Raw genomic sequence first — 13,045 nt, 5'->3', positions numbered from 1 at the left:
TACGAATGAGGCAGCTGGAGTGGGTTACCGACAAGAAGGGAAGAAAGGGTTGTTTACAACAGGACGTAGCCGATGGGCGAACGGCTCGACTTATGAAGACCTACCTACCTTTTTCCCACGGCTACCTCAGGTGCTGCTGTACCCCTCGCGTGTGCCCACTCGCGCGGGGACATGGAATATGACGAAGAACCCAATGCTTGTCTTTGGCTGGGCCCACCCTCCTTTGGTGGGCACCATGAACCAATGCGGATAGCAGCAGCCACGCCTGGTGCCGCCTCCGTTGCTCCGGATTACTAGTCCAGTGCGCCTGTAACCCTACCACCCAGTCAGACCATTTCCTCGTGCCGATCTCGCCCTCTTGTCTGTTCTGAATCTCTTCCACTGGGCCACCAGGCCCGTGCCGTATTCACCATTGCGTAGATGGGTATCCTGACATGCCATCCCTCGGGTGCAGGGAGCTTTCTTTCGAGGGCCCGATATGCGGCTCGTAAGAGCAGGGCATCTCCGGGTAGACCGCCCGCCCGCGGACTCACATTACAAGAGATACATGTCGCTATAGATGCATACTTTTGGAACACATCTCATTGGTCGCTTTTTTAGTGCCACGAGCGCGGCTTAGCGTACTTGGTGGTACTTTTGTCTGGAGCGTGACCGGATAATAGATACGCAGCTCGGCTTGAGAGAGGCCGAGTTTACTCTTGTAAAAAAGGATCGTGGTATAAGAGTGCCCGCTTGCAATGCAGCTAGAACAAAAGTACCGCATTTGAAAATGGCAGCTTGTGGAGCTGATCGCATGTACCTCCCTGAACAAACGGGGCTCGAGCATGCGATGCGACAGGCATCAGCCTTTGCGCCCCTTCGGACGTGGGGAAGGGACCAGCCATTTCCCGAGGCAAAAGGTGCCGGCAATTCTTACATGCTCCACGCCCAGTCGTGCCTATGGGCGCTTATGCCAACTGTTCTCTTGGGTGGAGACTGCTTCAACCGACACATGTTTGGCGTCTATTGCGACCAAAAAAAAACTTCGCCATGTGCAGTAGGAGTAGTGTGGGCTAAGCTTTCACCACACGTGTGAGCAATTCATCGAGGCTCGTATTCGTCGCCGCCCACTCGGCTCGAATTGGCCGATTGCTCGTAGGAGCGCATGGCAATATATTACACCTACGCCATCTCACAGTATGGTTGGGCGTGCGGCAAAACATACAAATCCTGGTGCCAACGTCTACGCATCGAGGCATCCATACATCCGTCGTCATAGCGACTGGCGCTCCATTCTAGTCACTACTACACAGCATTGGCTGACGTTTGCCGGTGTCTAGGCGCGCAGGACTGTATACCTTGAGTAGCCAATGAGAGACAGGGGCCCAGCATTGGCGGTACCGAGTTGTATACGCGAAACCCTGCAGAACTGTCTCAAGTATCTTCACTTGGCGGTAGTCAACGTGATCTCGTACACCGTTCCAGGTCAAAGGAGAAGCATTGGCAATGGAGCGTAATGGGATCCATATGTTTAGTCTACATACCCACAACTGCGCCTTCCACTACCCTCGTTTCCTGCTCATCATCGCCAGTTGCGTGTGTGCGCCTTACCAGTCCTGGACTAACAAGTACTCCTCTTCTACCAGCTCCGCCCCATTCAAACTCATATACATATGGCTGTCCAAACAACCATATGCTTATCTCTCGTGCTTCTATAATAATAGATGTAAGGTCTTCGTCTTTTTGCTGGTCACTACATGTGGGATTGGCCCAAGGGAAAAACGTCATGGAAAAGTGTTCAGCAGCTTCGCGAGCGCTGGATTGAATCGCCCACGATTGAGCCGACTCGGGTGTACCAGATGTACTGGTGTAAAGGTACACCGAGGTTCGTTTCAGTAAAGAGGCTGCTGCCGCCACGCCTGGGTCTATGTCAAGTGTTAGTGATAGTCGCCGAGAGACTCGAGGATAAACATGACGTACCGGAGCTGCTGCTGTGCCTCTCCGACTTTATACTACCAAGTTCTTCGGGGAATAATGTCCCCGTGTGTTCTTCATCCTTTTTCGAACTCGTTATGGCCATTACATACGACACGAGTGCATGCTTGAGCGCAGTAGTCGGGTTCGAGCACTCTTGCAACATTTCCGTCATATTGACGCCCTTTGCTCCAAAACTAGCAATCCCAGATTCCATGCTCGGTGTGATGCTGGCATGAATGTCGCGATAGTTTCGCTCTACATGCTCATGCATCTTCTCAAACAGCGCGGATACCCTATCACACACCTCGCTGTCTCGTGCAACAGGCGGCAAGAAACCAGCCATATCCGTATGTGTTGTGTGATCCATATTTACCGGAGCTGGGATCGCGGGTGGAATGGGTCGTCGAGCTAGCATTGGTGTCTGAGGCACCTGTACGTAAGGGCTATGCATGTCTCCTAAGCTGCCAACGCTCTTTTGAACCATGGTAAACTCAGGCACCGAATCTCCATAACCCTGGTATCCCCTTTCACCAATGTTGCCATTCTGCTGCCTTTTCCGTCGCTTGAAAAGGAAGAATGCAGCAATAAATGCGAGTCCTGCACCTATAAATAGAGTCCCGACTGCGATGCCCACTACTTCTCCTGTCGTGAGTCCGCTGTTATCGTGTGCTGGTCCTTCCACACTTCCTGCTGTCACCAAGCTTGGCTCTGAGCTGACTACAGTTGTCGATAGAGTAGGATCTACACTTTGACTTGGATATATCGTAGATGTTATGATGTCGGAAGTTTGTATAGTTGTTGGGTTGCTTCCTCCAAGGCCATTGGTTTCAACTGCAAGTGCAGGGTCATCAGTAGTCCTCGGCAACACCTCAGGTGTGTCGGGTTTCAATGCCGCTCCTCCTGCTATACCCAAATTACATCCAGGTATATCGTTTTGTCCATCGCATTCTTGAGGAGCTGCCTCTCGACCATGTGGATGAGGTCCCGGTACATTGTCGAGGCTCCGAACTTTTCGAAGTACCATCTCCACGAAGTCCACAATAGATAGTGGAGGGAGTAACAAAAAATAAAAAGAATATGGAGAAAAAAAATCAAGAGGAGACGTAAAATCTTCCGAACCGAGGCGAGCTGACAATAAGACTTACCATGCCTGGTATGAGGCATCCAGCTCAGCCTCGCATGATCCAGCGGCAAGCGGAGACTGACCCATCCACCTGGAACTCTTTATTGCTTACTGTTCCACGGCTTTCACGACTGACAATGCCGCAAAATGCGAACGCTTTACCGGTATAGTGCTGATGGCCCCATCGAGTTTGACCACACATGACCAGTGTTAATACGACGAGCTGGAGTTCAATGTTGCGCTAGTAATGTGGGGTTGGGGGCCTTTTCTGAACGCGGTATAAACATGGCTACGCCGCCCTGTCTGCACAGCCTCTGTAAGCGTGATTGCGGACAGCATACTTACCGGACTTGGTATCACACATCGAATCACCGATAGAGAATATTGATCAAGAGGGGTGTTTGGGTTATCTGGTGTTATCTGAAGTTAAACTCAATGTAGTCTAGCGCCCTCTTTGCGTTTGGGGAAACCTTCAGTCAGCTCCACTGCTACTACTACTAGTACAGCCATCTCAGCTCGTGCAAGATGCATACGTTGCACTCACAAGTCTAATAGCGCTACAAATACAGACCTGCCCTCGTGTTTTTCCCACTCGCTGCTATCCTCAAAGTCTTACCAAACCGTTACACAAAGGGCATCCTGCGCTCTTTGTTTTTCCTGCGCCTTGCAGAAACGTAGGCACTAGCCAGGTCTACTATAAATAGCACAGCGAAGCCACTGCATCTGTCTTTTTAAATGAAAAATGACTCGGGGTGACGTATTAGCTGTAATAGAGTTTGGCCGAGATAGTGAAACCTATGAACCTATCGGAACAATTTATCACGCCCTAGACGGATTGTGAAATCGTAGTAAGGACTTGACCCTATTTTGTACTTGTGCTTAGTATTACGCACCGTGTCATCATGCACAAGTTTTCTGAACCAACACAAGTGTCATAACCCTTTCTCTATAGAACAGATCACGATTCTTCTGCTTACACACGTGCATCTGAGATTTTCATTGGCCATGTCGCAATGTCTGGTTCCGAGCAGCCCGTTACCCATTAGACAAGAGTGACAGCCAGCTTACAACGACATCTGCTCAACCAACTAAGCACCACACAGCAGTGGTTAGCAAAGAACAACGTGTAGATACCAACAACAGGTGGTCGTCTTTTGAGATTTTCGTACGTAGAACTGCGTAGGGCTTTCTCGTCCTGCTAACGCAAGTATAGCACTGTAATATGAGCTCATAATGTCTTCACAGTACATGATATCAACAACTACTATTGCCAACGCCTCTTTGATTACACTCAAACCCTATGCATTGGCTCAACAAGCATCCAAACTTACAAGTACAATCTCCCAAGAACCAAACACTACATGTACATCTCTAGTTGAACTTCACGCTACCTATTTACCGACCAAAAAAAACCATTACCAACCCATCTCCACATATACACGCACACGCATCCTCAATAAATACACATCTATAAATACTCTCTGAATTCCCTTCACAAGACATAAATAGAAACAATCCAAAACAACCGCGCCAGAGTACCGCATCCATCTCACTTCAGACTCACAAAAGAAAATGACAGACTCCAAACTCCTCGACAAAACAAAACAAGCCCTTTGACCCCGAAGATCTCCTTGCCCTCCTCTTCATCGACCTCTTCCTCCTCATGCTCTTCTTTCTCGCCTTCGCACTGCTGGCCATGAAACTATTCTCACTCACATATATGCTCGTAAAACAATCTACCTCTAAAACTCCTGTTTCTGGTTTTGACATTTTTCTTTTATCTTCCAACTCTTATTATATTGTAATTGGGGGGTGGTAGGGGTTTGGAGGGAGCTGGTGCTGACGAAAAGTGGTTAGGCAAGAATGAAGCATTGTTGTATCGCCGACTTCGAGAGATTGAAGAAGCATGGGCTTAGCTTAGAGAGGCGCCTTCGTCGTCTGAGGAACAAGGGGAGAAGGTGTAGTGATTGGATGGAGAGAAAGAGTGGATTGGACTGATGTTTCGCATGGTTGAACAACTTGTTGACGATTAGGATGTTTTGGGGGGTCGTTCTTGTGCTCTTTTGTTAATGAGAGAGGGGGGAGGGGGGGAGGGATGAATTTCGTGATGGACTAGGGGTCTTGAGATCTTTGGAGCAGTTGTCATTACCTACGGACTATCTGCACAATCAAACTCGCTTTATTCGTGTGATATCTAAATAACCCCACAAATCCTACCCATCTACTCAGTATGCTTCCTCTTGTCTTCATCCTTGTAGTCGCCCGATTGTTGCTTCGCTGCTGTCTCAGGAGCCGCCTTGCCAGACCAACCCTTCACAAAGCCACCAATATCCATATTTCTCGTCTTCTGCTGCATGACCGCCAAAAGGCTCTCCTCCTGCTTCTTTTCCGCTTGCTTCTTCAACTCCTCTTCATCCTCACCTCCTTCTCCCTTTTCACCTTCGTTCTTGCGGCGCTCTTCTTCAACCTTTTTAGTTTCTTTATGTAGGTCAGCTTCAGCGCGCTCTACTTCTTCGATATCAACATCCTCGAATCCTATCTTGCGTAGAATCGAACCTGTGATGAAGCGATATTGGAGATGGCCGTCCACCAGTTCGGACACTTCTACGTTCTGTACACCGTGTACACCAACAACGGGCTGGAGCCCGGCAACACCGAGTTGAACGGAAGAAGTGCGATACAGGAAGCCAAGGATGTAGTCGTTTTTAGAGAAGACATTAACGCAACGCCCGCTGACTACAGAACGGATGCGGCGCCAGTCTTCAGCGTCGGAAGGGCAAGGAGCACCAACAAGGACCACATTTTCAATGAGACCAAAGGCTTTACGGTCGGCAAGCTTTTGTAGGCAGGAAAATATAAGGCGGGCACCGAGAGAGTATCCTACTAAAGTGACTGGTCGTTCGCCTTGGACTTTGTTGATGAGAGCGTCTGCGAGGACTTCTCCTGCTTTCTCAGCCCGGTACTTGGCCACAGAAAATGGGTTGTCCAACAAGGTTGCGATTTTGAGCAGGCCAAGAGGCCACAACGCAGCTGTCATTGCAGCGAAAACGGTTTGTTCAATGATCTTCTTCTTCGCGTAGCCCCATGCTGCACTTGTGATAAACGTCTCGAGGCTGTGCCCGAGCTTAAGAAGCGCCTCAAGTTCCCATCGTAACGCGAAGCCTTCTGTCCCTTTGCTGATATAACGCCATGGCTGGCTGACCTCCTCGGGCTTGCGAAGCCAACCAGATATGGCAATGGCTACTCTGAGACGTCGAGACTCGTTGTCTTGTTTCTTGGGGTCTTGTGTACGGTGGATTGGAATGAACGCAAAGTCCTCGACTTCTCGTGCGTACTCATCCATGGCTTTCCCGGTCATTTTCGCACCATAAGCACCAAAAAGGCCGCCCACAAGAACAGATGAGCCAGCCAGTGTGCCCAGATAGCCTGCTGCTGCAGTAGCTCCAAGGCCAACTCCACCCATCACACTTCCGATCCCTGCTGCGAGGAGAGGAGCGGCGAGGCCACCAGTGACGCCGATAAGTGCAGCGCCAGCTACCCCTGCTAGTCCAACTTTCCATCGACGAGCCTTTTGCGAGGATTCAGCTGCTTTTTTGGTCTCTTCATCTGTATTGAGCTGTTGGGATGCCGCCTCCAACAGGCCTTGCGCAACAGTTTCCTCATCTTTCTTCAGGACGTCCCTACCCAGCCCAAGCGAGCTTGTGAGGTAGAGGATCAGAACGCGAGAGTGCGCAGAATAATGTTCCAGGCTCAACAAGATAAGTACCAGCGAGTGTAGGACAAGAGCACGTTTGCTCTCTTCTAGTTGAGTAAGATTGGTGGGAACAGGAGGGTACAAGGATTTGAACATCTTCTCCTCATCTTCCTCCTTATCGTCGAGCTTCTCGATACTAGTCAGGCCAGCCTCTGATTTGCTGGTTATTGTTTCGGTTTGCTGGCTCTCCACTTCTTGGGCTTGCTTCCTGGCCTTGTCTTTTGAGTTGATCACCTCGCCGACTCTGCTGACAACTTGGCCACGCCAATCGTCAAAGTATCTCAGCATCTCCCTCTTTAGTTCCTGCACCTCCGGTTTTGCAAGCTCCTTTTTAGCCTCCTCCTCGCGCTTCTGTCTCTCTTTTTTTATCTTGTCTTCTTTCTCGACGTCGACATTATCGAGGTCGGAAGGCGCATCTCTCAGAGCTTCTTCTTCCGACTTTGCGGTCTTCTCGTCAATCGGAAATTCTTTGGCAGTAAAGGTCTTGACTAGAGACTTTCGCATCGAAGCTGTAATGGTAGCTATCAGAAAAGTCAACTCGGCGCATTGTTCCGCATCGAGAAGCGTTGTGAGGGATGTTTCATCCTTGTCCTCGGACTTTGAATGTCCCAACGACGATAATTTGGACGCCCAACCTGCCATTTTCACGGGTCCGATCAACACGCGGGTTTGGTGAAGTGTGGGTGTGTAGGATCTACATTGAGGTGAGTGGGGTGGCAGCTACTGCTGTTTTGGGTATGACGTCAAGTAAGAACAGTGGGGGCAAGAAGCCGCTCGTCACCATACTGCAGGCCACTTGTTTCTTCTGGTTAGGCTATGGGAAACAACAGTTTAATACCAAGTTAACTCTGTCTCTGCAGATTCGGCAACCATTCCTTGAAGATTCTTGTTATACCCTGCCAGTCACCCTCCGTAGTCTCGCGTTTGTCGTCGTCCACAAACTCTACATTGTTCATCCCACCAAAATCAACAGCCCAAGCATTCATTCCCTCATCAATAACAACGTTCATAGGATGAACATCTCCCCACACAATATCGTGGGCGTGCAACCCCTGTATAATGGCAGTAAGCTGCTCCTCCCACTTTCTGTGCAACTCGTGCCGTTCCTGAAGACCAGGGCTTCGCAGGTGGGTCCCTATCTCGGATGAAGTTACCAGGGTCATCAGCAGGCCGATTGTTGTTTCCCCTGACACCACGATGCCGTGCAGTCTAGGAACTCGGAACCGAGTTGTCAGACCGGCTTTGTAGATACGCCACAAAGTACAGAGCTCACGCTCGAAGTCTGGTTCACGCATCTCAACCCGCGGTTTGAAATACAGGGGAACTCCCTCCGCCATCACAACTCTTCCTTGGATTGAATCAAGTGTCTTTCCCTCGTCCACAATGGGCGCTATCCAGATATTGCGTGCCTGGAAGGAAGGCACATCTCTGCATAGTTCAGGCAAGTCGGCGGTGCGCATAGGGGAAGTAAAGAAGGCCGGCGTGTATAGACACTCATCTTCACCCTTGATACATATATCCCCATCAACACCTTCGTGGACAAGCTCTAAATTGTAGATAGGCCAGTGGAGAAGACCTTGCAGACTAAGATCCTGAAGTAGCGTTTGTGGTGCCAATTTTTCAATGAGAGACAGGCAGTGTTGATAAATCGGGTCGAAAAGTAAGTTATCATTGGACCTGCTCCAGGTGCCCACCTTCCATAGTTCCAGCTGTTGTAGGAGCTTTTCACCTAATTTTGTGCCTTTCACCCGCACGATCTCGACTTCAATAACAAATTGCGTATGGCCACGCAAGATTGTCATATGACATTTTTTCTCCGTGGTGTACCCTAAGGGCCCCCTACTGATATGGTAGTGTTGAGGCATTGTAATTTATTTGAACGCAGGCCTAGATGCTGAGCGTAGGCTATGTATTAGTCGTGGAGTATATAAAGCAAAGACGGCTCCAACATATACCACTGAAGATCTGGGCAAAAACAGGAGCGTCAAGTGTGTAGGCTTGGTTATATATTCAAAAACGAGCTTACGTCATGCTATCGATGGTAGCAAGAGAGATCACGTGAAACTATCGGCATCTTTATCCTTCTCACAACGCCGTTTACGGAAATTTAGTCGTTCAAAAGAAGCTAGATCATGAATCAGTGGATTTAACGTGTCTTTTTTCGTACGCAGTGTATAGTTTGCGGGCGTAGAGTTTGTATCTTGCCGTATGGCTGCATTTCATTAATAGTATACTTGTTTTGGCGGGGGCTGATTTTCCCACAGTATCCCCACTCCACCAAGAGATCGATAGTATGGAAAGTGGGAAGTGGCATACTCTACCACTCTTCTAAATCTATTATTCACAACAAAAGTGGAACGTTACAGAGCTTTCGTCAAACACATTGAAAAGTTCGTCTTCCAATAATACATATTGTTTAAAAATTTCATACGACAAGATTAAGATCCTACTCTCCCTGTTGGTATAGGCGTTGCACTCATGCCGCCAGTTGGAAAATTCCTAGCACTCAAAAACACACCCTTGACAGCCCTGATATCGCCCTTTAATACCTCAATCTGGTCATTCTTAGACTCCTGGGAACTTCCAGTCCAATTAAATGTCGCTCCATAGCGGCCCATGGCAGGGTAGTACTGATTTTGATAGTCCATATCTGTGAGGTAGGTAGTCAAATCCGAGATCTTTGTCCTCAGTCTGTCTCGTGATGTACCCTGGCCCGCGCGATGGGACTCAAGTTCCTGAAGGTGTGATTTGATGATTTTCAGGCGGTTTTCCTGTGCTGTTACAGTCGGGTGTGGGTCGGTAGAGGTAGAAGGTCGGCGGGAGAGATTGGGTGTGGTCTGGGTGCCATAGTCGCGGTGGTAGAGCTCAGTAGGGTCAGAGTCGGCTTCAGAGACATTGTCTGCGCCGTCTTCAATAGGCTTTACTTTGCTTGCGGGATCGACAGATACTGATTTGCGTAGCCGTTCATTAAGCTCCTTCAACTGTTCGTTTGTATGAGATGCAAAGTCGCGCCGTGACTCTGCAAGGCCATGTGTCATGGGCGCTATGATGTATTTTGACAATCCATACATGCTTGCCATGAAACCTCCTGCTATGTATGCTGTAGCCGCAAGGCGTTCGGTCGTAATTAGAGGCGGTGGCTTCTCAGTGCTTGCGAGGAACTCTGGGTATGTGACAATTGGGGGTATTTCGCGGGGCTGAATTTGGTCTTCAGGTACATGCGCAGGCTTCGGGGGTGTCTGAAAGCGTCAGCATCGCCTGTCTTCGACATTCTTGTGTAGTGCCAGTACTCACCGTCGACCATGCCCGCTCGCCCACATCCTCAACTTTGACTAGCCTACTCTCCGGTTCTTCTTCACCCAACAGCCTGCCAATGTCCTCGGCACTCACCCCCTTTGATTCCAAGAACGTCACCTTCTTCTCCCGGGGCGCATCGCGAATTGTTGGGTCATCGAGGAAACGCGCAGCCTGCTCTAACAGACTGCTGTTCTCAGAGGCCTGCTGCTCCTCCTCTAGCTGTGCGACATCGTCTTCGGTTGGTGTGGGGGCTTCTACGGGTGGTTGTTGTGGTTGTTGTTGCGCGCTTGCTTCGTCTTCCTCTTCTGGCTTCTGAGAGGAAGTTGTATCATTGGTGGAAGCGGTAGAAGCGGTAGAAGACGACGAGGCACGCTGCCATTCTGGTATTCCAGGCTTTCCCGACATGACTGCGACACGGTGTTGAGGTGTTCGGTGTGTATGTCGAAGAGAGGTCGGCGCGTTGTCACGGGCGATGATGATGATGGGTGCTCGGGAAAGATGGCTGGACCGAGGCAAGAGCCCCAGATTCGGCTTTTCCTTTTTGGTCAAGAAACTCCAGTCGACACATTTGATCGCACCTCACTTATGTCATGTACTAACTTTTTTTATTCTCTCGCAGTACTCAGTCTCTGCGCTTCCCATATTAGAAACTAGTCTCTGTGTTTCCCTCGCCCATGCTCTTACTGCCTGAGCTTCCGCTTTGTATCGCACCCAAGATGCCGTCAATATACCCGGCACCGCTCCACTTCTGATGGGTCAAAACATCACAGCCCAATTCCTTCTCTCGTGCTTGTACTAGCTTCACATATGCCAACATGCCCTCATCCTTGAAGGCCCTGCTCAGCTCACATGTGATTGTTGCTGTAGAGTGTAGACCGGCCAGCGAAATGAGCTGGAACACAAAACCGTGCTTTGCCAAGTCCCATACAAAGGACTTGAGTGCCTCTTCAGAGAAGCCATGGCCCATCCAGTTGAAGCTGGGCGACAGGTTGTACACAAACTTCTTGCCGGGGTAAACGGCGCGGATCTCGCCGGCAAATCTGGCTGCCTCTTGGACGTTGGGATCGCCCGTCTCCACCCACAGGAGATCGGCGTAGGGCGCATACTCTTTGCCGCGCTTGGTGGCCGCTGCGACTCCATTCTTGAAATGGTAAAAACCTTCTCTTGTGCGCGGAATGTCCCAGTTGAAGTAGACTGGCGTCTTTGTATACTTTTCTGCCGCTTGTCGGCGTTTGAGGAGAGAAAAGTTGGGATTCTGCTTCATTTCGTCGAGATAGGCGTCAATTGAGGACTGGGAGGCGCCTTCCTTCTCGAGGTGCTGAACAACGGCCTCATCAAAGGTGACGAGCTTGTGTTTCTTCACCCACGCCGCCTCATACTGATCAATCTCTTTGCCTGGCGCACCCGCCGCCTCCATGTTTTGCAGAGTCTCGGCCAATGGCTCTGTTTCCTCTGTAACTCCCTTGATGAATTCATGGTCTCGTACATCGACAGCGCTGGAGATGAGTTTGCCGCTCTCAGAGTCAGTACGCGCAATGACGAGGTTTTCACAGCCCATCATGTCCCATTGGAATCGTGCGGCTACCAGGCGGTTGATGTGGTCGCCCACGGGGACAAGCACCTTGCCTGCAAGATGTCCACACTTTTTGCCGCCATGCAATTGATCCTCGAAATGAACTCCTGCAGCGCCATTCTCCGCAAAGAGCTTAGCAAGCTTAATGACCGCCGAGAGACCGCCGTGTCTACACATCGTCAGTGCCCTATCTAGACTTGTGCGTTTCTGTGTCTACTCACCCGGTATCGCCATCAGCGATGATGGGGCGCATATAGTCCAGATATGGGGTCTTTGCCCTTTCCTCTCGTGTCATTTTCCTCCTTGCGTCCCAGCTTTTGCGGTCGTGCAGTTGCTGTGCCTTGAACAAGCGCTGCACTTGGTTTGGAACGGTATTGTATGGGTAATCGCCAAAGTCGGCAGAGACTTCGTTCGTGGTGGTGAGGACGGATGAGCACGCCCATCCTGAGACGTAGAGAACCTCTTGGTTTGCGGCCTGTTGGGACATTTGAACTGGATCAATTGCACCCACTAATGTTTGGAGACACAGAATTAGCCGTTGTTCTATCTATATAGCCATGGGTAAACGCACTGGTATGTACTGGCTCGCCCTTTGCTGCCCGCTCTTCTAGCAAGTTGAAAAGCTTCCTTGCCATCAAGGAGCTAGGATATGATTGAGGAAGTGTTCCGCGTTTGCTCACGACATCCTCTGCAGAATACGGGCGCTTGATGCCCTTGTACCGCGGTGATGCCCACCACTCCTTCACAGCCTGTACCTGTTCCTCGAAAAGAGCATCCTCGGCCTCGCCTGCCTTTGCGGCCTCAGGCAACAGCTGGAAAGAGTCTCCTGGCAGGGCTGTCGAAACTGGGGGGTCCACGGGCTTCAGCACGGAGCTTGACATGCGGTACACGGTGGTGGAGAGCGGACGGAGGAGTTGTCGCGGTGGGCTCGCTACCCTTAATGATCGGCTCTGGCGCGCGACAGAGCGCGGTAATGTACGAAGCATGGCGAGTATGTGTGAATTGGAGCGAGGCGCAACCCAGCAGGAGCCTGCTGTATACTTGAGTCGAGGGAAAGCGATGGGGAACGGAAAATTATCCGTGGGCTGCAGGCAATTGGGGAACAGCGGCTACCACCCTTTTTGCTCTGTCACTTTTTCTGAGGTCTAGAAGCTGTTTCTTCGCGCAGGCAATGACGTTACAGGGCCGTGAGAAGCCGAGCACTGTGATTGTGTGTGCGGCAACGCTTCTCCAGCATTTCCCCATGTCCGGCGCCAGAACCGAGGTACTAGCCCACCGCTAGCCGCTCAGAGCTGCCCCTCGGTCCATGGGTTGTACGTCGCACTCGCAGGCATCGCCCAGC

The 13,045-nt window shown here is 50.4% G+C and overlaps 2 protein-coding genes across 2 annotated transcripts; both read right to left on the bottom strand.

The window, feature by feature from the left end:
- Positions 1–1,450: 1,450 nt before the first annotated feature.
- Positions 1,451–3,047, bottom strand: PSV08DRAFT_264363 (uncharacterized protein). The gene is made up of 2 exons (XM_014229304.1): positions 1,960–3,047; positions 1,451–1,904 (listed from the first exon to the last, which is right to left on the bottom strand). The coding sequence occupies exons 1-2, from the start codon at positions 2,978–2,980 to the stop codon at positions 1,516–1,518; spliced, it is 1,410 nt and encodes a 469-aa protein (XP_014084779.1). The 5' UTR covers positions 2,981–3,047; the 3' UTR covers positions 1,451–1,515.
- A 2,118-nt stretch (positions 3,048–5,165) lies between these two features.
- On the bottom strand, positions 5,166–12,702 carry PSV08DRAFT_407130 (DUF726-domain-containing protein). Its single transcript, XM_066093766.1, has 16 exons — positions 12,275–12,702; positions 11,925–12,213; positions 10,782–11,872; positions 10,128–10,618; positions 9,352–10,072; positions 7,221–7,468; positions 7,068–7,190; positions 6,971–7,037; positions 6,644–6,940; positions 6,587–6,613; positions 6,548–6,556; positions 6,324–6,511; positions 5,547–6,290; positions 5,501–5,510; positions 5,390–5,470; positions 5,166–5,356 (listed from the first exon to the last, which is right to left on the bottom strand). The coding sequence occupies exons 1-16, from the start codon at positions 12,687–12,689 to the stop codon at positions 5,301–5,303; spliced, it is 4,857 nt and encodes a 1,618-aa protein (XP_065949753.1). The 5' UTR covers positions 12,690–12,702; the 3' UTR covers positions 5,166–5,300.
- Between the last annotated feature and the right edge of the window lie 343 nt (positions 12,703–13,045).

Source organism: Bipolaris maydis, assembly GCF_028858645.1.
Source record: "Bipolaris maydis strain C4 unplaced genomic scaffold PSV08scaffold_2, whole genome shotgun sequence".
Taxonomy (NCBI): domain Eukaryota; kingdom Fungi; phylum Ascomycota; class Dothideomycetes; order Pleosporales; family Pleosporaceae; genus Bipolaris; species Bipolaris maydis.
Note: the sequence above shows the minus strand (reverse complement) of the source record. Positions and strands in the feature narration are given on the sequence as shown.

Coding starts and splice junctions, on each gene's coding strand:
- PSV08DRAFT_264363 (XM_014229304.1), bottom strand. CDS start 2,980: ATGGTACTTCGAAAAGTTCGGAGCCTCGACAATGTACCGGGACCTCAT. Junction 1,905..1,959: donor GAGGCACAGCAGCAGCTCCG/GTACGTCATGTT, acceptor CACTTGACATAG/ACCCAGGCGTGGCGGCAGCA.
- PSV08DRAFT_407130 (XM_066093766.1), bottom strand. CDS start 12,689: ATGCTTCGTACATTACCGCGCTCTGTCGCGCGCCAGAGCCGATCATTA. Junction 11,873..11,924: donor ATCGCTGATGGCGATACCGG/GTGAGTAGACAC, acceptor GACGATGTGTAG/ACACGGCGGTCTCTCGGCGG. Junction 7,191..7,220: donor CCGACCTCGATAATGTCGAC/GTCGAGAAAGAA, acceptor ATAAAAAAAGAG/AGACAGAAGCGCGAGGAGGA.